Source organism: Pleurodeles waltl, chromosome 1_1, assembly GCF_031143425.1.
Source record: "Pleurodeles waltl isolate 20211129_DDA chromosome 1_1, aPleWal1.hap1.20221129, whole genome shotgun sequence".
NCBI lineage: Eukaryota > Metazoa > Chordata > Amphibia > Caudata > Salamandridae > Pleurodeles > Pleurodeles waltl.
The window spans coordinates 301500469-301525104 of record NC_090436.1 but is presented as its reverse complement, the minus strand read 5'-3'; the positions used below and the strand labels follow the sequence as shown (position 1 = coordinate 301525104).

The window sequence follows — 24636 nt, the reverse complement described above, 5'->3', positions numbered from 1 at the left end:
CCACCAGCATTAAATGAAAATATTGACTGACACCTTTATTAACCTTCGGGACAAAGTAAATGCACCATGCTAACAAGTTTGACTCCATAAAGTATGGAGAGATACCCTAAAGTTGGCATGTGTTCTTCCATGTTCTCGGTTATACAACGATCAGTTATTCCTGTCCAGACACGATTGCTAATGCAATTATTAACTTGAAAAATGAATACTTTAGATGTGACTAAGTATCTAATCCAACAAAATTTTGCTGGAAAAATGGTTGCTAATTTTTCTAATGGAAATCGAGACTGAAGTTACCCGAAAAACAGAGCCCAAGTCTCTCAATGTATTGAATCTATAAGGAGGGGTAAATCTGATATTTGTAGCCTCCTAGATCGTCCAAAACAGGTTTTCCCTCTCCGAATGAGCTTTGACATATGAGGTATGACAGAGCCTCGTCTCAATTTTGTAAACTGAATAAAATCTTCCTGTTTTGATTTATTTGTCTGATCAACACCTATTTCGCTCTCGGATGCCTTTGGGGTTCCAGTATTGATGTTTACCTCGAAGAGGGTGCATGGAGTCTGGGACTGCACCCACCCTCATTTGTCTGAAAGACAGCCTGTCCACAGATACTGAGCAACAACGTCTCTTGCTTTTTTAATATGAAACACACCCCTATTGTGCTTGTACAGTTTACTCTCCTCCATGCACCGTAGGCCTGTGTGCCATTTAATCATACACCCCAAGGTACTTTTTTCTGTGTTTCACTTTGGTTTTCATTAGGCATGAAAAGTAAAACAGAATGTGTGTGCCTTGCATGTTCTGCCATGCAATCAAGTTAATTTGCATGGGTGCTCTTAAAACACCCGAGTCATTGATAAGGTTTGACTTTGAGGTGCACAAAAGAATCTCCGTTTGGAATTAAGGATGCCATTGTAACATGATTCAAACCTTTTTTGTTCATCTATGAAATCAAATCTTACCTTTAAATTGCAAATTATTTTTGGGAAAGGTGTCCGTTTGCTAACTGTACCATTAATTGGTTAAAGTAAGATTGAATAGTAATTTGAGATTCTATTTGAAAACAAGCTGTAATGTCTCTTAAGAGCTTGTCTGACAGACCAATATATCAACTCTCCTTGATAGCACATTGAAGATTGTTTGAATAGTATGGGGCATATTTACGAGAGGCTTGCACTGCCGGAACGTCACTTTTTTTACGCTCTGGTGGCGCAAGTCTCTCAACCATATCTCTGAGGCCACCCAAAACTACTTTGTGTGACGTTTCATGGCCTCATAGATATGGACTAAGGCAAAGCATTGCAAGTTGTTGCGTTGCCTTACTCTGTGCCTGGGGCGCTGGGGCGTTCCATGGCCGTTGAGGTGGGCTTTCCCACGCAACACCCATGGATTTTGACTCTTCTCCAGATTTACTTAACCCCTTCTGTGCCTTGGACGAGATCATCTCGTCCAAGGCTACAGTTCCCCTGTGCCTTGGACGAGATCATCTCATCCTAGGCACAGGGGAACTTGGGGGCGCGCTAGCGCGCCCCCGTGCACTCCCCTTCCCCCCCCAAGTCGGGATGGAAGGGGAAGACCCCGACCCCCCCCCCATCCCCCCCTGTGACGTCAGCGCGCGAGCGCGCGCTGATTTGTCACAAAGGCCTCCCTAGTCACGCTGGAAGCTCTGCTTCCAGCGCGATTGAAAAAGAAATGCAAAAGCATTTCTTTTTCAATCACTTGGGAGGTCCGGAGGGGCTTCAAAGGGAAGGAAAAGTATTTCCTTCCCTTTGAAGTCCCTCCCAGGGTTTCAAAAGCCGGATTGCTTGCTTGCTTGCTTTGAAACCCCACTAGACACCAGGGATTTTTTTTGTTTTTATTGAAACACACAAAGGGAGCGACCCCTTGGGCAAGGTTCGCTCCCAGGGGGGGCATTTTTTTGAGAAGGCCTTTTCTGCCCCCAGGGGGGGCAGAAACCTCTAGGCACCAGGGACCATTTTTTTTTTTTTTTTTTTATGTTTCATTTCTTTTTTTTTTGGTGGGGAGCGACCCCTTAGGCAAGGGTCACTCCCCTTGGGGGAAAATTATATTTTGGCCATTTCTGCCCCCCTTGGGGGCAGATTGGCCTATTTTGATGAGGCCAATCTGCCCCCAAGGGGGGTAGAAACCACTAGACACCAGGGAATTTTTTCTTTGCGTGAATTTCACGCAAAGGGAGCGACCCCTTAGGCAAGGGTCGCTCCCTGGGGGGGAGGGCAATTTATTTTAGGCCATTTCTGCCCCCCTTGGGGGCAGATCGGCCTATTATTAGGCCGATCTGCCCCCAGGGGGGGCAGAAACTTCTAGGCGCCAGGGCAAATTTTTTTTGTTGTGTTTTTTTTTTTGTTGTTTCTTTTTTTAGAGATGGGGAGCGACCCATCAGGCAAGGGTCGCTCCCCTGGGGGGCAAATTGTATTTAGACCATTTCTGCCCCCCTGGGGGCAGATTGGCCGATTTTAGGTCAATCTGCCCCCAAGGGGGCAGAAACCACTAGGCACCGGGGATTTGTTTTTTGGCGCCAATGTCACGCAGGGGGAGCGACCCCGTAGGCAAGGGTCGCTCCCGGGGGGAGGGGGGGGGGTTGGGGGGGGACATTTATTTTAGGCCATTTCTGCCCCCCCTGGGGGCAGATCGGCCTATTATTAGGCCGAACTGCCCCCAGGGGGGGGCAGAACCCTCAGGGCACCAGGGCAAATTTTTTTGTTGTGTGTTTTTTTTGTTTGTTTGTTTTTTTCGAGATGGGGAGCGACCCATCAGGCAAGGGTCGCTCCCCTGGGGGGCAAATTGTATTTAGGCCATTTCTGCCGATTTTAGGTCAATCTGCCCCCAAGGGGGCAGAAACCACTAGGCACCGGGGATTTGTTTTTTGGCGCCAATGTCACGCAGGGGGAGCGACCCCGTAGGCAAGGGTCGCCCCCGGGGGGGGGGGGGGGGGAAATTTATTTTAGGCAGGGGGGGCAGATCGGCCTATTACTAGGCCGAACTGCCCCCAGGGGGGGGCAGAACCCTCAGGGCAAATTTTTTTGTTGTGTTTTTTTTTTTTTTTTTTCGAGATGGGGAGCGACCCATCAGGCAAGGGTCGCTCCCCTGAGGGGCAAATTGTATTGAGGCCATTTCTGCCCCCCTTGGGTGCAGATTGGCAGATTTTAGGTCAATCTGCCCCCAAGGGGGCAGAAACCACTAGGCACCGGGGATTTGTTTTTTGGCGCCAATGTCACGCAGGGGGAGCGACCCCGTAGGCAAGGGTCGCTCCCGGGGAGGGTGGGGGCTGGGGGGGGGGGAAATTTATTTTAGGCCATTTCTGCCCCCCCTGGGGGCAGATCGGCCTATTATTAGGCCGAACTGCCCCCAGGGGGGGGCAGAACCCTCAGGGCACCAGGGCAAATTTTGTTGTTGTGTTTTTTTTTTTGTTTATTTGTTTTTTTCGAGATGGGGAGCGACCCATCAGGCAAGGGTCGCTCCCCTGGGGGGCGAATTGTATTTAGGCCATTTCTGCCCCCCTTGGGGGCAGATTGGCCGATTTTAGGTCAATCTGCCCCCAAGGGGGCAGAAACCACTAGGCACCGGAGATTTGTTTTTTGGCGCCAATGTCACGCAGGGGGAGCGACCCCGTAGGCAAGGGTCGCTCCCGGGGGGGGGGGTGGGGGCTGGGGGGGGCAAATTTATTTTAGGCCATTTCTGCCCCCCCTGGGGGCAGATCGGCCTATTATTAGGCCGAACTGCCCCCAGGGGGGGGCAGAACCCTCAGGGCACCAGGGCAAATTTTTTTGTTGTGTTTTTTTTTTTTTTTTGTTTTTTTCGAGATGGGGAGCGACCCATCAGGCAAGGGTCGCTCCCCTGGGGGGCGAATTGTATTTAGGCCATTTCTGCCCCCCTTGGGGGCAGATTGGCCGATTTTAGGTCAATCTGCCCCCAAGGGGGCAGAAACCACTAGGCACCGGAGATTTGTTTTTTGGCGCCAATGTCACGCAGGGGGAGCGACCCCGTAGGCAAGGGTCGCTCCCGGGGGGGGGGTGGGGGCTGGGGGGGGCAAATTTATTTTAGGCCATTTCTGCCCCCCCTGGGGGCAGATCGGCCTATTATTAGGCCGAACTGCCCCCAGGGGGGGGCAGAACCCTCAGGGCACCAGGGCACATTTTTTTGTTGTGTTTTTTTTTTGTTTGTTTGTTTTTTTCGAGATGGGGAGCGACCCATCAGGCAAGGGTCGCTCCCCTGGGGGGCAAATTGTATTTAGGCCATTTCTGCCCCCCTTGGGGGCAGATTGGCAGATTTTAGGTCAATCTGCCCCCAAGGGGGCAGAAACCACTAGGCACCTGGGATTTGATTTTTGGCGCCAATGTCACGCAGGGGGAGCGACCCCGTAGGCAAGGGTCGCTGCGGGGGGGGGGGGTGGGGGCTGGGGGGGGGAAATTTATTTTAGGCCATTTCGGCCCCCCCGGGGGCAGATCAGCCTATTATTAGGCCGAACTGCCTCCAGGGGGGCAGAACCCTCTAGGCACCAGGGATTTTTTTTTTGTTGTGTTGTTTTTTTTTTTGTTTGTTTGTTTTTTTCGAGATGGGGAGCGACCCATCAGGCAAGGGTCGCTCCCCTGGGGGGCAAATTGTATTAAGGCCATTTCAATGCAGAAACCACTAGGCACCGGGGATTTGTTTTTTGGCGCCAATGTCACGCAGGGGGAGCGACCCCGTAGGCAAGGGGGGGGTGGGGGCAGATTTATTTCAGGGCATTTCTGCCCCCCCCCCTCCCGGGGCCGGCTGAGCTAGAGGCCAAACTCCACAGGTAGGCACTTTGCAAAAAACACCTCTGTTTTCTGTGAAAAAATGTTCTGTCCACGTTGTGTTTTGGGCCATTTCCTTTCGTGGGCGCTAGGCCTGCCCACAGAAGTGAGGTACCATTTTTATTGAGAGACTTAGGGGAACGCTGGGTGGAAGGAAATTTGTGTCTCCTATCAGATTCTAGAACTTTCTGCCACAGAAATGTGAGGAACATGTGTTTTTTTAGCCACATTTTGAGGTTTGCAAAGGATTCTGGGTAACAGAACCTGGTCCGAGCACCGCAAGTCACCCCATCTTGGATTCCCCTAGGTCTCTAGTTTTCAGAAATGCACAGGTTTGGTAGGTTTCCCTAGGTGCCGGGTGAGCTAGAGGCCAAAATCTACAGGTAGGCACTTCGCAAAAAACACCTCTGTTTTTTTTTCCAAAATTTAGGATGTGTCCACGTTGCGCTTTGGGGTGTTTCCTGTCGCCAGCGCTAGGCCTACCCACGCAAGTGAGGTATCATTTTTATCGGTAGACTTGGGGGAACGCTGGGTGGAAGGAAATTTGTAGCTCCTCTCAGATTCCAGAACTTTCTGCCACAAAAATGTGAGGGACATGTGTTTTTTTAGCCAAATTTTGAGGTTTGCAAAGGATTCTGGGTAACAGAACCTGGTCCAAGCCCCGCAAGTCACCCCTCCTTGGATTCCCCTAGGTCTCTAGTTTTCAGAAATGCACAGGTTTGGTAGGTTTCCCTAGGTGCCGGCTGAGCTAGAGGCCAAAATCTACAGGTAGGCACTTCGCAAAAAACACCTCTGTTTTTTTCCAAAATTTAGGATGTGTCCACGTTGCGCTTTGGGGTGTTTCCTGTCGCCAGCGCTAGGCCTACCCACGCAAGTGAGGTATCATTTTTATCGGGAGACTTGGGGGAACGCTGGGTGGAAGGAAATTTGTAGCTCCTCTCAGATTCCAGAACTTTCTGCCACAAAAATGTGAGGGACATGTGTTTTTTTAGCCAAATTTTGAGGTTTGCAAAGGATTCTGGGTAACAGAACCTGGTCCGAGCCCCGCAAGTCACCCCTCCTTGGATTCCCCTAGGTCTCTAGTATTCAGAAATGCACAGGTTTGGTAGGTTTCCCTAGCTGCCGGCTGAGCTAGAGGCCAAAATCTACAGGTAGGCACTTCGCAAAAAACACCTCTGTTTTTCCCAAAATTTAGGATGTGTCCACGTTGCGCTTTGGGGTGTTTCCTGTCGCCGGCGCTAGGCCTACCCACGCAAGTGAGGTATCATTTTTATCGGGAGACTTGGGGGAACGCTGGGTGGAAGGAAATTTGTAGCTCCTCTCAGATTCCAGAACTTTCTGCCACAGAAATGTGAGGGACATGTGATTTTTTAGCCAAATTTTGAGGTTTGCAAAGGATTCTGGGTAACAGAACCTGGTCCGAGCCCCGCAAGTCAGCCCTCCTTGGATTCCCCTAGGTCTCTAGTTTTCAGAAATGCACAGGTTTGGTAGGTTTCCCTAGGTGCCGGCTGAGCTAGAGGCCAAAATCTACAGGTAGGCACTTCGCAAAAAACACCTCTGTTTTTTCCCAAAATTTAGGATGTGTCCACGTTGCGCTTTGGGGTGTTTCCTGTCGCCGGCGCTAGGCCTACCCACGCAAGTGAGGTATCATTTTTATCGGGAGACTTGGGGGAACGCTGGGTGGAAGGCAATTTGTAGCTCCTCTCAGATTCCAGAACTTTCTGCCACAGAAATGTGAGGGACATGTGTTTTTTTAGCCAAAGTTTGAGGTTTGCAAAGGATTCTGGGTAACAGAACCTGGTCCGAGCCCCGCAAGTCAGCCCTCCTTGGATTCCCCTAGGTCTCTAGTTTTCAGAAATGCACAGGTTTGGTAGGTTTCCCTAGGTGCCGGCTGAGCTAGAGGCCAAAATCTACAGGTAGGCACTTCGCAAAAAACACCTCTGTTTTTTCCCAAAATTTAGGATGTGTCCACGTTGCGCTTTGGGGTGTTTCCTGTCGCCGGCGCTAGGCCTACCCACGCAAGTGAGGTATCATTTTTATCGGGAGACTTGGGGGAATGCTGGGTGGAAGGAAATTTGTAGCTCCTCTCAGATTCCAGAACTTTCTGCCACAGAAATGTGAGGGACATGTGTTTTTTTAGCCAAATTTTGAGGTTTGCAAAGGATTCTGGGTAACAGAACCTGGTCCGAGCCCCGCAAGTCAGCCCTCCTTGGATTCCCCTAGGTCTCTAGTTTTCAGAAATGCACAGGTTTGGTAGGTTTCCCTAGGTGCCGGCTGAGCTAGAGGCCAATATCTACAGGTAGGCACTTCGCAAAAAACACCTCTGTTTTTTTCCAAAATTTAGGATGTGTCCACGTTGCGCTTTGGGGTGTTTCCTGTCGCCGGCGCTAGGCCTACCCACGCAAGTGAGGTATCATTTTTATCGGGAGACTTGGGGGAACGCTGGGTGGAAGGAAATTTGTAGCTCCTCTCAGATTCCAGAACTTTCTGCCACAGAAATGTGAGGGACATGTGTTTTTTTAGCCAAAGTTTGAGGTTTGCAAAGGATTCTGGGTAACAGAACCTGGTCCGAGCCCCGCAAGTCAGCCCTCCTTGGATTCCCCTAGGTCTCTAGTTTTCAGAAATGCACAGGTTTGGTAGGTTTCCCTAGGTGCCGGCTGAGCTAGAGGCCAAAATCTACAGGTAGGCACTTCGCAAAAAACACCTCTGTTTTTTCCCAAAATTTAGGATGTGTCCACGTTGCGCTTTGGGGTGTTTCCTGTCGCCGGCGCTAGGCCTACCCACGCAAGTGAGGTATCATTTTTATCGGGAGACTTGGGGGAACGCTGGGTGGAAGGCAATTTGTAGCTCCTCTCAGATTCCAGAACTTTCTGCCACAGAAATGTGAGGAACATGTGTTTTTTTAGCCAAATTTTGAGGTTTGCAAAGGATTCTGGGTAACAGAACCTGGTCCGAGCCCCGCAAGTCAGCCCTCCTTGGATTCCCCTAGGTCTCTAGTTTTCAGAAATGCACAGGTTTGGTAGGTTTCCCTAGGTGCTGGCTGAGCTAGAGGCCAAAATCTACAGGTAGGCACTTCGCAAAAAACCCCTCTGTTTTTTTCCAAAATTTAGGATGTGTCCACGTTGCGCTTTGGGGTGTTTCCTGTCGCCGGCGCTAGGCCTACCCACGCAAGTGAGGTATCATTTTTATCGGGAGACTTGGGGGAACGCTGGGTAGAAGGAAATTTGTAGCTCCTCTCAGATTCCAGAACTTTCTGCCACAGAAATGTGAGGGACATGTGTTTTTTTAGCCAAATTTTGAGGTTTGCAAAGGATTCTGGGTAACAGAACCTGGTCCGAGCCCCGCAAGTCAGCCCTCCTTGGATTCCCCTAGGTCTCTAGTTTTCAGAAATGCACAGGTTTGGTAGGTTTCCCTAGGTGCCGGCTGAGCTAGAGGCCAAAATCTACAGGTAGGCACTTCGCAAAAAACACCTCTGTTTTTTTCCAAAATTTAGGATGTGTCCACGTTGCGCTTTGGGGTGTTTCCTGTCGCCGGCGCTAGGCCTACCCACGCAAGTGAGGTATCATTTTTATCGGGAGACTTGGGGGAACGCTGGGTGGAAGGAAATTTGTAGCTCCTCTCAGATTCCAGAACTTTCTGCCACAGAAATGTGAGGGACATGTGTTTTTTTAGCCAAATTTTGAGGTTTGCAAAGGTTTCTGGGTAACAGAACCTGGTCCGAGCCCCGCAAGTCAGCCCTCCTTGGATTCCCCTAGGTCTCTAGTTTTCAGAAATGCACAGGTTTGGTAGGTTTCCCTAGGTGCCGGCTGAGCTAGAGGCCAAAATCTACAGGTAGGCACTTCGCAAAAAACACCTCTGTTTTTTCCCAAAATTTAGGATGTGTCCACGTTGCGCTTTGGGGTGTTTCCTGTCGCCGGCGCTAGGCCTACCCACGCAAGTGAGGTATCATTTTTATCGGGAGACTTGGGGGAACGCTGGGTGGAAGGCAATTTGTAGCTCCTCTCAGATTCCAGAACTTTCTGCCACAGAAATGTGAGGAACATGTGTTTTTTTAGCCAAATTTTGAGGTTTGCAAAGGATTCTGGGTAACAGAACCTGGTCCGAGCCCCGCAAGTCACCCCTCCTTGGATTCCCCTAGGTCTCTAGTTTTCAGAAATGCACAGGTTTCGTAGGTTTCCCTAGGTGCCGGCTGAGCTAGAGGCCAAAATCTACAGGTAGGCACTTCGCAAAAAACACCTCTGTTTTTTTCCAAAATTTAGGATGTGTCCACGTTGCGCTTTGGGGTGTTTCCTGTCGCCGGCGCTAGGCCTACCCACGCAAGTGAGGTATAATTTTTATCGGGAGACTTGGGTGAACGCTGGGTGGAAGGAAATTTGTAGCTCCTCTCAGATTCCAGAACTTTCTGCCACAGAAATGTGAGGGACATGTGTTTTTTTAGCCAAATTTTGAGGTTTGCAAAGGATTCTGGGTAACAGAACCTGGTCCGAGCCCCGCAAGTCACCCCTCCTTGGATTCCCCTAGGTCTCTAGTTTTCAGAAATGCACAGGTTTGGTAGCTTTCCCTAGGTGCCGGCTGAGCTAGAGGCCAAAATCTACAGGTAGGCACTTCGCAAAAAACACCTCTGTTTTTTTCCAAACTTTAGGATGTGTCCACCTTGCGCTTTGGGGTGTTTCCTGTCGCCGGCGCTAGGCCTACCCACGCAAGTGAGGTATCATTTTTATCGGGAGACTTGGGGGAACATAGATTAGCAAAACAAGTGCTATTGCCCCTTGTCTTTCTCTACATTTTTTCCTTCCAAATATAGGAGAGTGTGTAAAAAAGACATCTATTTGAGAAATTCCCTATAATTCACATGCTTGTATGGTCACCCCGGAATTCAGAGATGTGCAAATAACCACTGCTCCTCAGCACCTTATCTTGTGCCCTTTTTGGAAATGCAAAGGTTTTCTTGATAGCTATTTTTTACTCCTTATATTTCAGCAAATGAATTGCTGTATACCCGGTATAGAATGAAAACGCACGTCAGGGTGCGGCTCATTTATTGGCTCTGGGTTCCTTGGGTTCTTGATGAACCTACAAGCCCTATATATCCCCGCAACCAGAGGAGTCCAGCAGACGTAACGGTATATTGCTTTCGATAATCTGACATTGCAGGGAAAAGTTACAGAGTAAAACGTAGAGAAACATTTATGTTTTTTTCACCTCAATTTCAATATTTTTCTTTTTCAGTTGTTATTTTCTGTAGGAAACCCTTGTAGGATCTACACAAATGACCCCTTGCTGAATTCTGAATTTTGTCTACTTTTCAGAAATGGTTAGGTTTCTGGGATCCAGCATTGGTTTCATGCCCATTCCTGTCACTGACTGGAAGGAGGCTGAAAGCACAAAAAATTGCAAAAATGGAGTATGCCCCAGTAAAATGCCAAAATTGTGTTGAAAAATTGGGTTTTCTGATTCAAGTCTGCCTGTTCCTGAAAGGTAGGAAGCTGCTGAGTTTAGCACTGCAAACCCTTTGTTGATGCCATTTTCAGGGGGAAATCCACAAGCCTTCTTCTGCAGCCACTTTTTCCAATTTGTTTGAAAAAAACGAAATTTTCACTGTATTTTGGCCAATTTCTTGGCCTCCTTCAAGGGAACCCACAAAGTCTGGGTACCTCTAGAATCCCTAGGATGTTGGAAAAAAAGGACGCAAATTTGGCTTGGTTAGCTTATGTGGACAAAAAGTTATGAGGGCCTAAGCGCAAACTGCCCCAAATAGGCAAAAAAAGGCCTGGCACAGGAGGGGGAAAAGGCCTGGCAGCGAAGGGGTTAATGACGTAAACCTGGGGCAGTGCCAAATTGTACACTTCCCCAGGGGTGGCATGATGAGGAGAAATATTTTTATTTTAACCTCGTTTTTTCCTCTTTCCATATGTGCTGCATTCTGCAGCACACATAAAAAGAGGAAAACGACTCTAGATTATTTTGGCGCAGGAAGGTGCCCCTTCCTGCACATAAACAATCGTGGATGCAACTCAGACACCCTTGCACCACGGTGCAAGGGTGCCCGCATTGAAGCTAGGCAGACAAATGTGTGCCGGCACAGTTGGAAAGGACAGGAATGCGCTGTATCTCATAAATACGGTGCTTTCTTGCCCTTTTAAATTGGCATAGGACAGCACACCAAGAAGGCTTGCTGCGCGCCCTACGCCAATTGTCCATAAATATGGGCCTATTATTTTACAGTTGCTTGCTGTTTTAACTTTAGGTGATTGTCTGTGCCCTTGATGGCAGGACTTGCCTTACATATTTGTATTCCTAATTAAATAGGAGCCTTATGAAGCCATACAAATGTTAGTTACTGAACATATGTCCAGACTGAAAGTGGAGGAACAAGTTCAAAATCTTTATTATTCTTGAACACATACCATATAAAGTCTCTCTTTTGTACTTTTCCAGGAAAAAAGAAAGAACCTCTCGATGTTAGGAACTTTGACTACACCTCCCGAAGCTGGACTGGTAAATCCCCGAAACAGTTCTTGATAGACTGGTGCAGAAAAAACTTTCCAAAGAGTCCAAATCCCTCCTTTGAAAAAGTGGCGGTCGGCAAATACTGGAAATGTAGGTATGTTTGGGATTGCTCATTTCTTTTTTGCGACTAAATATATTGATCTGTTTTTACTTTCCCTGCATCAGCTACTTGACCTAGTATCTATTTATTACCATATTTTCTAAAACTGTTACTAAGGTTTAACAATCTGATTTTATATAGTTGTTTCTGTTGAATTAAAACGGATGGCAAACAAGACCCTTAGATTCAAATATGTTATGAAATATAGAGTAAACCCATCAAGCACAATACCGTACAATCTATAAGTTGTGTACTGTTCATTAATTCATCCTTCTTTGTTTGTGGAGTCATCCTAAGCATAATTATTAAAATAGTATAATGCCTTTGGTAATAAGCAAATATGCATCTTGCACACATAAACCACAGCATTATGTAGAAACTTCACGTGCACCTGACTGTTCCTAAATTGCACAATCGTCACACAATCACAGATAGTATTTGTGACCTACATGACAAGGCAAACTCGTGTCTTTGTTAAAAATATATATTTCATTTCAAGACCTGCAGGAGTCAAGTGCCATTTTATGGTACCTTTTCGAAGCAAGCAGTATGCAAGTTCAAAGTTCTGCAGTCCCATTCAGCGACGATTTTAGGAATGGGCAAAGTGGGCTATGGCCCAGCGCCCCCACCTTTTAAGTGAGCCCACTTCTTACACTTTCAGGACAGTCCCAGGCTGTCCAGAGTTTTACAATTACCACTTTGTTTACTTTCTTTTTCTTTCAAACAACCCAAGCTGTCTGGCTAGACCAGTCCAGCCCCTAATTGAGTAATGGTGATGGATGAAATACCTACTAGATTCAGCAAATGCTTTAACATTGTAAAATGCACAGGCCTAGCTCAACTGCTTAGGCTTTTGACTTTATGCAACATGTGCCCCTTACCGTGCGGTAAAGACAGGCATTCTGTGTTCTTTCTGTGACTGTTTCATCCTTGTGGAGCTTCTGCTACCTGCACTATCATAGCCTGCTGCCTCCTGACTCTGAATACCCAGTCCCATGCAGCACTGGCAGCGCGGTACACAAAAGCACTCATCGGCCCCGAATACCGCAGTGGTACCACACATTGTGACTAGAAGGCTTAATAGGACCACTAGTCTGTCAACTTTCCTGGTTTGGTGAAGCTGGAGGCTGCTTGTGCCGAAGTAGGGCCCGAGGGTAGGCCACGTGTAACTATGCAGTGCAGAACAGCATTATATGTTCCTATCTATGACTCAACCGTGCATCTGGAGAAACTGCTGGGCCGGAACACCCACAACTTACAGCCACCTGAGTTCCTCACAGGGCTGGGACTGGTGTGCAATAAATATACAAAGGCGAGGCACCAGTGCACTGTAACACACGCAGCAGGCTTGTTTTTGACACGTCTTTCTGCTTCGCTGGTGCTGGCTAGGGATACCAAGACTGTTCATGGGTTGGGCCCAGATGTAGGCTGGCCAACAAAGCGGTTTGTCAGTGATCTGACCATAGTCCCCAAGTGCGTGAATGATCAGAAAATGGATACGAAAGTTCTGAGTTGTTCTGAGCAAAGGGCGCTGCATTATGTTTGACCCATGGCCCCCAAAATCCTTATGCTGTCCCTGGCCAATTTGCCGAAGTCTTGCCTGCATACTTTAAAATTAATCTTTAAGCACTTTGGCCTCAATATGATTTGCAATTTCCCACCCACCATAAAAGCTTTTAATGCAATTGCACACGTGTAAAATGCATGCTATAAATCTGTCTCCAGAAGAATTGGAGAAATGGGTGGTGACGTGTTGGTACTTATTCCATCACAATAACAAATTGCTTCCAACTAAATCCCAGGACACCACTACAAGCTGGTGAACCTAAACCCTCATTATGATGCCCTTAGTTATAATGCCCTAGAAAAAGGTTGATTGAAAATCAAGAATAGTTGCATGTCGCCAAACTGCTTTGTCCCTACACAGACATTAATTTACTGTTTGTTGTGTCTAGGCTAGTGCTTGATGGTCAATCTAATGCACTGACTAAGCTCCCAATGTCAGAAGTTGAGCCTCTTACAAGAGGATGTGTGTGTTCTTTTTCCCTCTTGCTTTTTGAGTTATAGTTGCTTTAGGCCACGAGCCATAGTTATATAGATAACTGTAACTGTAACAGGTGAATTTCCGTTTTTATACAAGTAAATTCTGAACTATCACATCCCTGTAACCTTTGTTTTTTTCAGTGAATTTCTATGTTTTTCAAAAATTCTGTTTCCTAACTACAACGCCTCTGTAACCTTAGTTTTTTCCAGTGAATTTCTGTGTGTTTTTTTTTTTTTTTTACATATAGTAATTTTCACTACTATTCGTTAATCGAACCACCACCGTGCATGGCCACCCTGGCCTGTGGCCAGCCCCCTAAAAGCACCCACCTTTGCACCATGGACAACCTTCACCCGTGTGCAGCAGAGGTTGCCCGCAAGGCCTGACCTGCAGCTTGTCCCTGTGGCCAACCCCTATAACCACCTAACCCTGCTCTGCACACAGCCCTTTGGCCGGCACAGCAGGAGTTGGCCTTAGCCTATCTCTCTGGGTGTGAGAATAGGTGTAAGAAGGTGTATCTTAGGGTGAGATTGGCTGTTAGAGTCTCTGATTGGGTGTGAGAGTGCGTGCTTCAGTGTCTTAGTGGGTCCGTCAGTGTCTGTGCAGGTCTGTGAGTTGGTGCATGAAGGTGTCAGTGGGTCTGTGAGTGGGTGCGTGAGGGTCTGAGTGGGACTGTGAGTAGGTATACGAGGGTCTGAGTGTGTGATTAGGAGAAGGAGATTAAAACAGAGAGAGAGAGAAAGAGAGTGAGAGGGAGATAGAGTGTTTTAGGCTTTGATGGATGATATACTTAGAATGAGGTATTTCTTAACAAATTGAAAACAAAAATGTATTTGTCAATTAAAAACATTAAGATCACCTTTCAGTATAAGCCTTAAACATTTACAGTTTAAAAAAAAAAGGATGGAAATCGCCAGGGATACTCCTGGAATCGAACCCTCAACACCTGGGGGATGGCAGTCCCCAGGGCCATCTGTGGCTCCTCAAGGGAGGTCGCGCAGCCTCCCTCCAACGTAGAAGAAGCCCCAGGGAGGTGGTGGCCCCTGGGACTTGGGGGGGGTGGGGGGGAGGGAGAGGTGGGGTTGGGCGTGTTCCAAAACGTTTCACACTTTAAATTATTTACTCTTTGCCCTGCAGAGGTTGGGTGGGGGCAGGTGCCCCCCACGTACTATCTGTTTAAATCCCTGGGGAAGTGGTGGTCCCCAGGACTGTAGTGGAGGCCTGTAATTTAAAAATAGCTCCAGAGGGGTAGAAGTGCCTCTGGCTGTGGAGGGGGGGCTGTGCGCCCCCACCGTTTTAATGTTGATCATCACCCTGGGGAGGTGGTGGTCCCCGGGCTACAGGGGGGGCACCGTTACTAATTAACATTTTCCACCTGGGGGCTTGAACAAGATGAAGCATGGGAGCCCAGGCTTTATTTATTTACCTGGTCCTGAAGAAGCGTCGCTGGATCCATCTGGACCATTTTAGACGCGAAACATGTTGACCCTTATACCAGGGATGGTCTGGTAATTCCACACCTCCCCCCTTTCCAGTTGACATTACTGAGAGTGTTTTGACCATTGTATCTTTTGCACTCTCCTCCTTTGTTTTAATCTTGGCATTCACCCCCTATGGTTGAATAAATAGTTACTCCTACAGTTCGGGTCCTGAGCCAATATTAACCCTTTTCTGCCAATATTTCTCATTTCTTTCTTCCTCCAAACCCACGTCTTTAGGGGTCTTGGGATCATTGAGTAAAGATTTCCGGCAAAGAGCCCCCCCTCGGGGGGTGCCCGTCAGACATTGCAGCGCCAGTCTGACGAGGAGCAACTCCGATGATGAAGCATGACACCCATTTGGGTGTGTGAGGTTTCTTGCTCCTAAAATAGGACCCCCCTTTTCCTTCCAAAAATAAGCCAATCTGCCCCCAAGCGGGGCAGATATAGCCAACAGTAATGTGCCCCCATGGGGAGCGACCCTTGCCCAAGGGGCTGCCCCCCCCCAAACAAAACACACACACCAATCTCTGGTGCGTAAGTGGTTTCTGCCCCCAAGGGGAGCAGAAATTACCTAAAATAAAGTTGCCCCCAAGGGGAGCGACCCTTGCCTAAGGGGTCACTCCCCTTGCGTGAAATTGGCGCAAAAAAAAATTCCTGGTACCTAGTGGATTCTGGCCCTCTTGGAGGCAGATCGGCCTAATAAAAATAGGCAGCTCTGCCCCCAAGGGGGGCAGAAATGGCCCAAAGATAATTTTGCCCCCAGGAGAGGGACCCTTGCCTAAGGGGTCGCTCCCCACAGATAAAAAAATAAAACAAAAAAAAACAAAAATTCTTGGTGCCTAGAGGTTTCTGCCCCCCCCCCCCCCCGGGGGCCTATCTGCCCCCAAGGGGGGCAGAAATGGCCTAAAACAAATTTGCCCCCCCCCCTCCTCCCCCCCCCAAAGAGAGCGACCCTTGCCTAAGAGGTCGCTCCCTTCAACAGAAACTGACACAAAAAAAAAACCCTGGTGTCTAGTGGTTTCTGCCCCCCTTGGGGGCAGATTGGCCTAATACAAATAGGCCGATCTGCCCCCAAAGGGGGGCAGAAATGGCCTAGAAAACATTTTGCCCCCCAGGGGAGCGACCCTTGCCTAAAGGGTCGCTCCCCACAAATAAAAACCACAAAAACAACAACAACAAAAATCCCTGGTGTCTAGGGTTTTTTTTGCCCCCCGTGGGCTGATCGGCCTAATTGTATTAGGCCAGTCTGCCCCGGGGGGGGCAAAATCTGCCAAAAAACAAATTGCCCCCCTGGAGAGCGGCCCTTGCCCAAAGGGTCGCTCTCCTTATCAAGTAAATAAAAATAAAAAAACATCCCTGGTGTCTGCGATCGGGCAGCAAAAATGCTCAGAGAAGCCTGAAAGAAGAGGAAAGGCCTTTCCTCTCCTTTCAGGCTTCTCTGCCCCCAAAGCATTTCTCCTCCGATAGGGCGCTTCCAGCTGAGCTTCCAGCTCTGGGGGAAGGCCTGTGATGAGGTCAGCACGCGAAAGCGCACTGATGTCATCAGACGCAACGGGGAGGCAGGGGTGGAAGGGGAAGCGGTTCCCCTTCCATCCCTGCCCAGGGGAAGGGTGTGCCTGGCCATGGGGGGGGGAGCGCCCATAGCAGGACGAGGTGATCTCGTCCAAGGCACCGGGGAACTGGCGCTTTGGACGAGATCACCTCGTCCAAGGCACAGTACGGGTTAAACACCTCAAAAACTACTGGATGTATTTACTCAAAATAAGCAAAAGATCAATCTGCGTACCGAAAGCTAGGTTTCTGCCAATGTAATTCTGTCCAGTGGTTCGAGTGGTAGACGTGTCTAAAGGTCCTTTATGCTACAAGAGTCCAATATATCTCCTCAGAAGAAAGTATCTTGAGTAAAACATTTAGCCTCTTCTGGACTTTATGGCTACCATTAACAAATGTACTTTCTTTTGAAGAAGCAACAGGGTTTGGTCAGTTACAGAAAAAGAGTATATCGACTAGTGTTGTGCCATCTAGACATATCATTGGCTTTCCTTGTTCCCAAGATGTAGCCAAGGTGGGATCAGAGTGATCTGAAAGGCCACGTTCATCTGGATTGGTACTGCGATTTTGCAGGTGGGATGCCACAGCAGGGAGCATTGGGCTCGGTTGATTTTGCGGAGATTTTCGGCAACGCTGTTAGCAGCATTTTGGGTGAAAGCGCGTGTGCCGACAGTGCGGATAAAAAGTGATCAGTTGAGCTGAACCTGTGCCAGTGTACCATTACGTTCAAGAAATCTGATACGAATATCGATTTTTCAACAGGTCTGTCCGTTTTATTGCTGTGCAGAACTTTCTCTATTATGCTTGAATTCTCATTAGCGATGAATTTAAATAATTATTTGTTGTACAGAGAAAGTAACCTAAACCATGTCATTACTCCTCTATTTTGCATTTCAGATATTATAGACACTTAACCACTTACGCTTTTGCTCTCATAAATATTGTTCAATCATTACAATTTTGTGAATTCTGTTTTTGCCATTACAAAAAGAAATGTAAAATATGTTATTTCCTATATTCCAACACTCCTTGAATGTAATTGTAAATGCAAAATATCTTTATGTCAGTGTACATTCTTTGTGATTTGCAGTTTCTATCAACATAGAAAATTCCGTCTTTTCTATTCCTTTTACTGTTGGCTTTTTCTCTCTCAAATAATAATGTCTTTCAATTCAGCGGATTGGGGAAGGGGCTAATTATCTTATGTGTGCTGCTATCTAAATCGACACAGTTGCATGGTCTTTACTTCTCTGTGGAGTAGCCCTCCTTTTTGTGTTGGCATCTTGTATACAAGGTCCTCATAGACGACCCCCATCTGAACTCGTCTTGTCAAGTCAGATGCACCCAGAGATAATGCGTCTGTATGGTGCTACCATTGTGACTGTTCAGTTCAACAAGGTTAGTTCTCAAGCACACAAGTTTCCGCAATAGAGGATTGTTAAGTCGAGTTGGCTATAAAGGCCACATAACATATCCCAATGCATAAAGGTGGCCTACTCCATAGAGAAATGCAGAGTAATATAGAGGTCATATAGTATATTCATGCAAACCAGCTGTTGGGATATCTTAGCCAGAGGTTGACAATGCTACTGAATCTATTAATCTAAGGTGTGCTTCATCCTGTTGTGCCTGTCCTGCTTGGTCATCACTATTCAAATGTATGAATTTATCAAAGGTGTATTACAGGAGAAAAAATGATTTGTAACTGCAGTTCTACAGCGTTACTATCTTTCATATGTCCACATATAATGGTCCATCTTCCCATTTTAATGCAGCTTTTGTAATTCTCTTACTAGTAAGCAATCCCAGCCTTATGATGGGAATAAATCAAGCATGTGAATCAATTAAAGAACTTTAGTTACAGGAAAGTAACATTTTCCTATCAACTATAGTCAGTTTCTTAGAGAAACAGCCCCCGTTTCGTGATTTCCTTTTGAACCCCCTTACACGCAAGCCCAGATCAAATTTAGACCCCCTACTGATTTTCCACACAATCTCCAAAATATGCACAGGGCCACATTTTGTTAGCATTTCATGTAATTCATCATACACATTTGTTTTCCATTCAAAGAAACCCTTGCCACCATAAAAAAAAAGGCTAAGTAAAAATGTTATTTTGTGTAGAAGCTAATAAAACGTAATGTGTATAAATTATACTTTATATTTTTATATGAATTTACTTGCCTCGCATAGTCTGCTGTAGGCTCAAACGTTACCCTGTGCATGGAATTTTTTTCCTGGAAGGTGATTAACCAACTGTAGCCAATAATGCACAGGCTTTAAGATGCCACGCCAGTGACAAACATGAAAAGAGCATATTAGTCCTAGCAGTCTTTAAACTCAAAAAATCAAATCATCGGCCTAAAAAGTTGTGTGTGTGACTGTTAAAATCCTAAATCCCTGTTTAATAAAATAATTTCTGCTTCACATAGAAGTGGAAGATAGATGAATAACTCATTTTGAGTTTGTAGTGCTATTGATTTTTGGGTTGTAAGTTCATTCCCCTCATCTTTGTTTGATGCCCCCCTCCATATTTCCTTTTTTGAAGCTGCCTTTAACCGATTTTTTTAAAGGTCTGCTAGCTAAGGTAGAAGCCTTAAAAACTAACAAACATGATGCTGCCATTTCAGCAGTATAAGATGTCAAAGGTGATAGATCCAGTGTTGTAGTATTCTGTAGTCTTCATCGAGGGTTGGGAAGTATGTCTAGTAGGCCGGCCTCTGAGACGACGTTATTGGTTGGCCTATTTGTCCCTTTTGTTGTTTCATTTTTTAAATATGCCAACCCGTGTTTTTTCTGTTTTAAATCTGTTACCAATTTTGTCAAACATGTTTCTTCTCTTCTTTTTGAGCTAGAATGTTTGGCTGTACTCCTACCGATATTCCTCCATCACTTCCCCTTGAGACAAAGGCATCAGTAGTTGGTAATTGTCAACATTTCAATTTTCTTGAATCTTTTGACCCACAAATGGTTAGGGTTAAGTTCTGTCATCAAGTTCAGGGCACTTCAGAGCATGGGTCCTAGGCTCCCAGCGATTTGCCTCTGTGTTTTGGTAGTAAGCTTGCTGATCATTAGATGATCGGCCCCAAATTTGTGACTGGCCGATTCTAGGTGTGTTTTTCTGCCTACATTCTGAGCCTTTGCCTCAGTAGATCTTATGTGTGATGCAGAACATCCCCTATTCTCTCCTTGCATGCACTGGGAGCTAATGGATAGCGTTTCAAAGTTTTATTTGGTCTCTGTGCAAAGATGTATACACACCTCCCTCTCTGCCTTTGCAGTGTTTTCAAATGGTGAATATCTTGGAAGCCTGGTATACATCACATTGTAATGGCCCAGGGCTGCGAACACGAGCTCTCATAAACATTCACCATGTGGTCAGTTTAAAAAAGCTGAAGGAGTTTTCTGTAAATGTACAGTTGTAATTTAACTGCAGAGTGAATTTGTACGAATATAATGTCTGCGACAAATAAACTTCACTGATTCTTTGTCTTTTGGAGCAGCTGGAGGTGTCTCCAGATATTCGTAGTTTCATGTTCGATTCTTCATAGTTTTAAGATCTCATTCTTAGAGCTGTTAAAACAGAAGACAATCATTTTTATAAAATGCTGAACAATTTTTAGCCACTTAGAAATACCTCGCTTATTGTTTCTATTTTTAATTGGATGGAGATTTGGGTGGCATTAGTGTCTTAGGTGCATTTAAATTATTAGAGGGCATATTAATGTATGGAATAATGGGAGAAACGGAAGAGTTAGTGGACATATATATGGGTGATTCCATATGGATGCTAAAAAATTATATATCTTTGGTAGAAGAGAAATGAGCTGCAACCAACCTTCTTCTCCCATCCCTCGACTGCCAACAGCAGAAGAAACAAACTAGCAAGTGGTTAGTTACTGGCTCACGTCCTGGTTCATGTTAAGCAGTCTTTCTCAAAATTCTTTTTTGTCCACAGGAAGAATTTTGAGTGAAAGGAGCTGTGTATTTGTGTTCTAGCCCAAAAGGAAAGCCAAACCACATCTGGCTCCTTTCTGTGGAACAGCTGCATAATTCTGTGCCCCATCTAGGAGCCGGGCACTGGTTGGATTTTTTCTTAGCCTATCAGTGGATGGCTCCTCAAAAAGAGCATAAACTCGCAGCTTCTTCCACTCATAATGGTGCTGTTGGTGCAACCAAACAACAGCTATTCTAAACTGGCATAACACTTTCAGGTGCTTTCCATATTTCTTAAATGCACTGCATCCAGTTCATCATCTAGGAACCCAAAATCCATTGAAAATCCATGCATGTCTGGTACCTCAATGAGTAGGAGTTACCCGGGGGATCACACATTGTTGATGCCTTGGCAGAGAAATGTTCCTGTGTGAGAAGCTGGATGGAATTACAGTATATTCAAAAACAAATGCTGAAAATCAGATAGACATCATGGTCAGTGCATTCTCCTGGCCAGAGAGCCAGGTCAAGGCAAGCCTGCCTTGTATCATGAGAGTCCTGGGATTGCTATTTGTCATCAAATAACAGTGCACCATAAACAGCAGTGATTTTACCCAACTTAATGATCTGTGCTTATGTTATTTAATTAATTTTACAGACTACATTGCCTATAATAACCCACTTGATACTACCACACACCAGATATTCTGGGCAACATTTCCCAGTTTTTGTTCTGAGATTTATTCTTGTCCATTTGAATAAACTAAAATATTGCGCACATTTGTTGAGAAAATGAATAACTCTCTACATTATATCGTAAGACTTCAACAAGATACTGATGCAGGATTTGCCTATATACACACCCACCTAACAATGCCTACAATGACCCATATAGTTTCTATGGGTGAATAGACTGAAGGAGTACATGTTTGAAGAAATTAATACTGATGTTTTTGAAAACAGAGCTTCACAGACGCCTCAGCTGTGAAAAGGTTAATGGCCTTGCTCCCCTGAAACATATGTGTGAGAGTTTAAAATGCAACATGTTTTTTGCAGGACTCCTGGGAACCTTCTAACAGCAATTATAGGCTACTGAGCTCAGATTGGGACATTCAGAGCTTTATTAGCACTGATGTTCAGATGCTTAGCCTCACTATTGAGCCCAAAATTGAGCTCCATATACAATCCTTTAGCACTTGACCCTCAAGGTAGTGAAGTCACGCATTTTGAGGCTTACCTAGTGAGGTAATACATGACTAGAGACTAAGAACACACTCCCCTAGTAGAGATTAACAAAGCTATATTTAGTCGGTACCTTGCCTTAAAATAGTAAATACTTTACTGTTCACACACAGCATCATCCTGTACATCCTGTCAGAGGGCAACAGTCATTTCTATGAACCTAAGTAATATTTTATAATAGTTTCTGGGAGTCAGTCTATGCTGTTTATGTGGGAGAGTTTTCAGTAGTATCCTTCTGACAAAGCAAAACAGTTTCTGGAATTATCCTGGATGTAGGATGACTACTGTCCTCTGGGAGGGAGACCTGGCCTATGCAGTTGCTAGAGTGCACTCCCTCCCTCCCGTGCCCTGGAACATCTCATATGGTCACACGCGCTGATTCAGTTAAGCAGCAGCAGAATCAGTATCAATTGAAGAGGGGTCTCTGTGCTCATTGTCCAGTGGCTCTTGCCACTTAAGTTTTTTCTTACGCCCAGTCACTAAACCCACCACTCAGACAGGCTAGGTGTCCAACCTTGGTTCATAGCGATGAGTACTCTCAATCGGTTAAAGCCTTCTCCTTCATTGTGGTACCTTCTCTGATAGTTCAAGCCTTTTGTAGTAAACCACAGGAAGCAGTCAGAACTTTCTAGCGCCCAGGTGCTTCATGGTGTTTGTTCTGTTGGGCAGAATTCAGACAGTGTCGAGTTCCACAATACCCTCTGATTCCAGAAGCATACATTTCAGTTTACGCTTCTGAAATTCTTCAGGGCTCTGAGTCTTCACCATAGCAAAACAGTGCAGGCCATTCCATGTGTGCAGCAGATGACTTGAGTTCATCCCTCCTCTGCACCTTTACAGTCCCTCTCCTCTAGAACAATGTATTCTTGCGCAAGGGCACCACTCCTCTGCTTCTCTTGGGAAATAGGTCAGTTCTCTCTATCTCAATGCACGGTCAAGGCATCTTCTCCAGTTAAGCTGTTGGAACTCAGAAGGTTTCTGGTGCTGATCCTGGCATTGGGAGATGGCAGTAAATACCCCACGTCTGGTGCACAGACAGTTTCCCAGGCACCACTGTTGGGGACACCCTGGATTATAATAGAGAAGTCTTGACACCCTTGTAGGATCTTTCTGTCCCACCTGTATACCAAAGTTGCAGACAACATTTATGTATTCCAGCATTCAGCTCTGAGACTAGTTCTAGGCAGTTTCTGCTAATTGTATTTTTCCACTCAGACAAGTCCAGTCGTAATCTTTATTGTCAGAGTCTTGCAGGGACATGGGAGATAGTAGTCTCCTGTCAGGGGAAACCCAAAGTAAGGATACAAAGCAAAGGAGTCAGTCCCCACCAAACTAGTTGTTGAGTTGCGGACAATAGCCATCCCAGTAAACAGTGAGGCAGGAAAGAGGCACAGGAAACTCCCTGAACTTCAAGTGGACTCTGTCACCTCTCCTCCATACCCAAAATTCAACTTACAACAAATGATCTCTGGAATGTACGGGAGGAGCCGTGCAGTTCACATTGCTGTCTGAGGATCCCTCCATCTTAGGTACCACTGGGAATTTGAAAAGACAAAATGTATTCCAGTCTGGCTGCAGCTCCATCTGTTACACACGCTCCACATACATCTTTTATACACAGACTATTGTATTCACATTCATCAGTCATGTCTCACATGGGCGGGCAAAGGACTGGGTTTCAAGGTACTGGCAGGCCAATTGAAAACATTAAGGAGAAGGCAGTAAGGGACTCTCCCTGATAGAGACATGTAAAGTCTTGCCACTACAATTTTACTGCTGCCACCATTGTCAGCCCTCCACATCCCAGAGAGTGGATGGTAGTCATTTTGGTCAGAAGGATGCCCATACAGCCCCGCTGTGGGTCACAAATATTTTCACAGAAAAGGCTTTCCACCCACACTGGCATGAGTTTACTAGAGATTGCAAGCTTTCAGGTAAAGAAGGTTCTTTGTCTTGAGAGGTTAAGAATTGTTTACAGATTTTGGAATGACCCAATTAGACTTAGGCCCAAATTTATGAAAACACCATTCCTTAGAGCCATGTTTGCACCATATTTATTAAATGATGCAAGATGGTGCTAAGGAATGACTAGCTTTGGAAAAAAAAAAGACACTAGCCGGTCAGGGATTGCGTAAGAGAAAATGGCGTTAGTAGGTCTGAAATGACTTTAGGTAGCGTCACTTTTTGATGCTCAAGCAGCCAAATAATGACTCCTGTCTAAGTGTTGACAGGATTCATTACCACCACCCCAATGCCCACCACAAGCGACTAATGTCCCGGGGCAAACCCAACATACCTACTGCCAGGCAGGGGGTCCCATGTAAGAGACCCCCAATTACACTTATAAAGAAAAAAATTATACTTATCTAAACTCACCTGGGATGGGGTCCTCCTCCTGCAGTGTCCCTGTGATGTGGGTGGTGGTTTTCCTGGGGTTTGAGGTGGACATCTTTGTGCTCATTCCAAGGTGTTCCACCATGGAAATGGGCCTACCTGCACCCTAACACCTGGTCTGACCCAGGTGTTAAATAATGGCACTAAGCAGGCTTAGCACCATTATTAAGGTCCGCCTCATCCTTGCGTTTCGTTTCTATGCCTGGAGATACATACGGCGCTAGGGGGTTATCGTCCGCGTTTAGGACGGGGAACGCCTACCTTGCACCTCATTGATGCAAGGTGGTTTTGCACATCCTATACATGGTGCTAACTCCAATATTTTGACGCTAAACGGGTCTAGTGTCAAAGTATAAATATGGAGTTAGGTTAGCGCCATTTTAGTGCCAAAATAAATGGCGCTAAAGCAACACTAACCATTCATAAATATGGGACTTTATTTTTAAACTGTTAGGTGTGCAGTTACGTTGTAAAGGCTTATTCAACCACATTCAGTACTTTAGCCTACTAAGTTCATACGAAGAATCTCCTTTATGTAGCACAAGCCCTCAACCAACAAAAGGTGGCATGTTTCATTAT

General features: G+C 46.1%; 1 protein-coding gene across 1 annotated transcript in view; it reads left to right on the top strand.

The window, feature by feature from the left end:
- Window positions 1-24636, top strand: part of DHX29 (DExH-box helicase 29) — a 935315-nt gene that overhangs the window by 499710 nt on the left and 410969 nt on the right. Inside the window, exon 9 of the mRNA XM_069222079.1 lies at window positions 11238-11403. Coding sequence (XP_069078180.1) covers window positions 11238-11403 — 166 coding nt within the window. The remainder of the gene's footprint in view (window positions 1-11237; window positions 11404-24636) is intronic.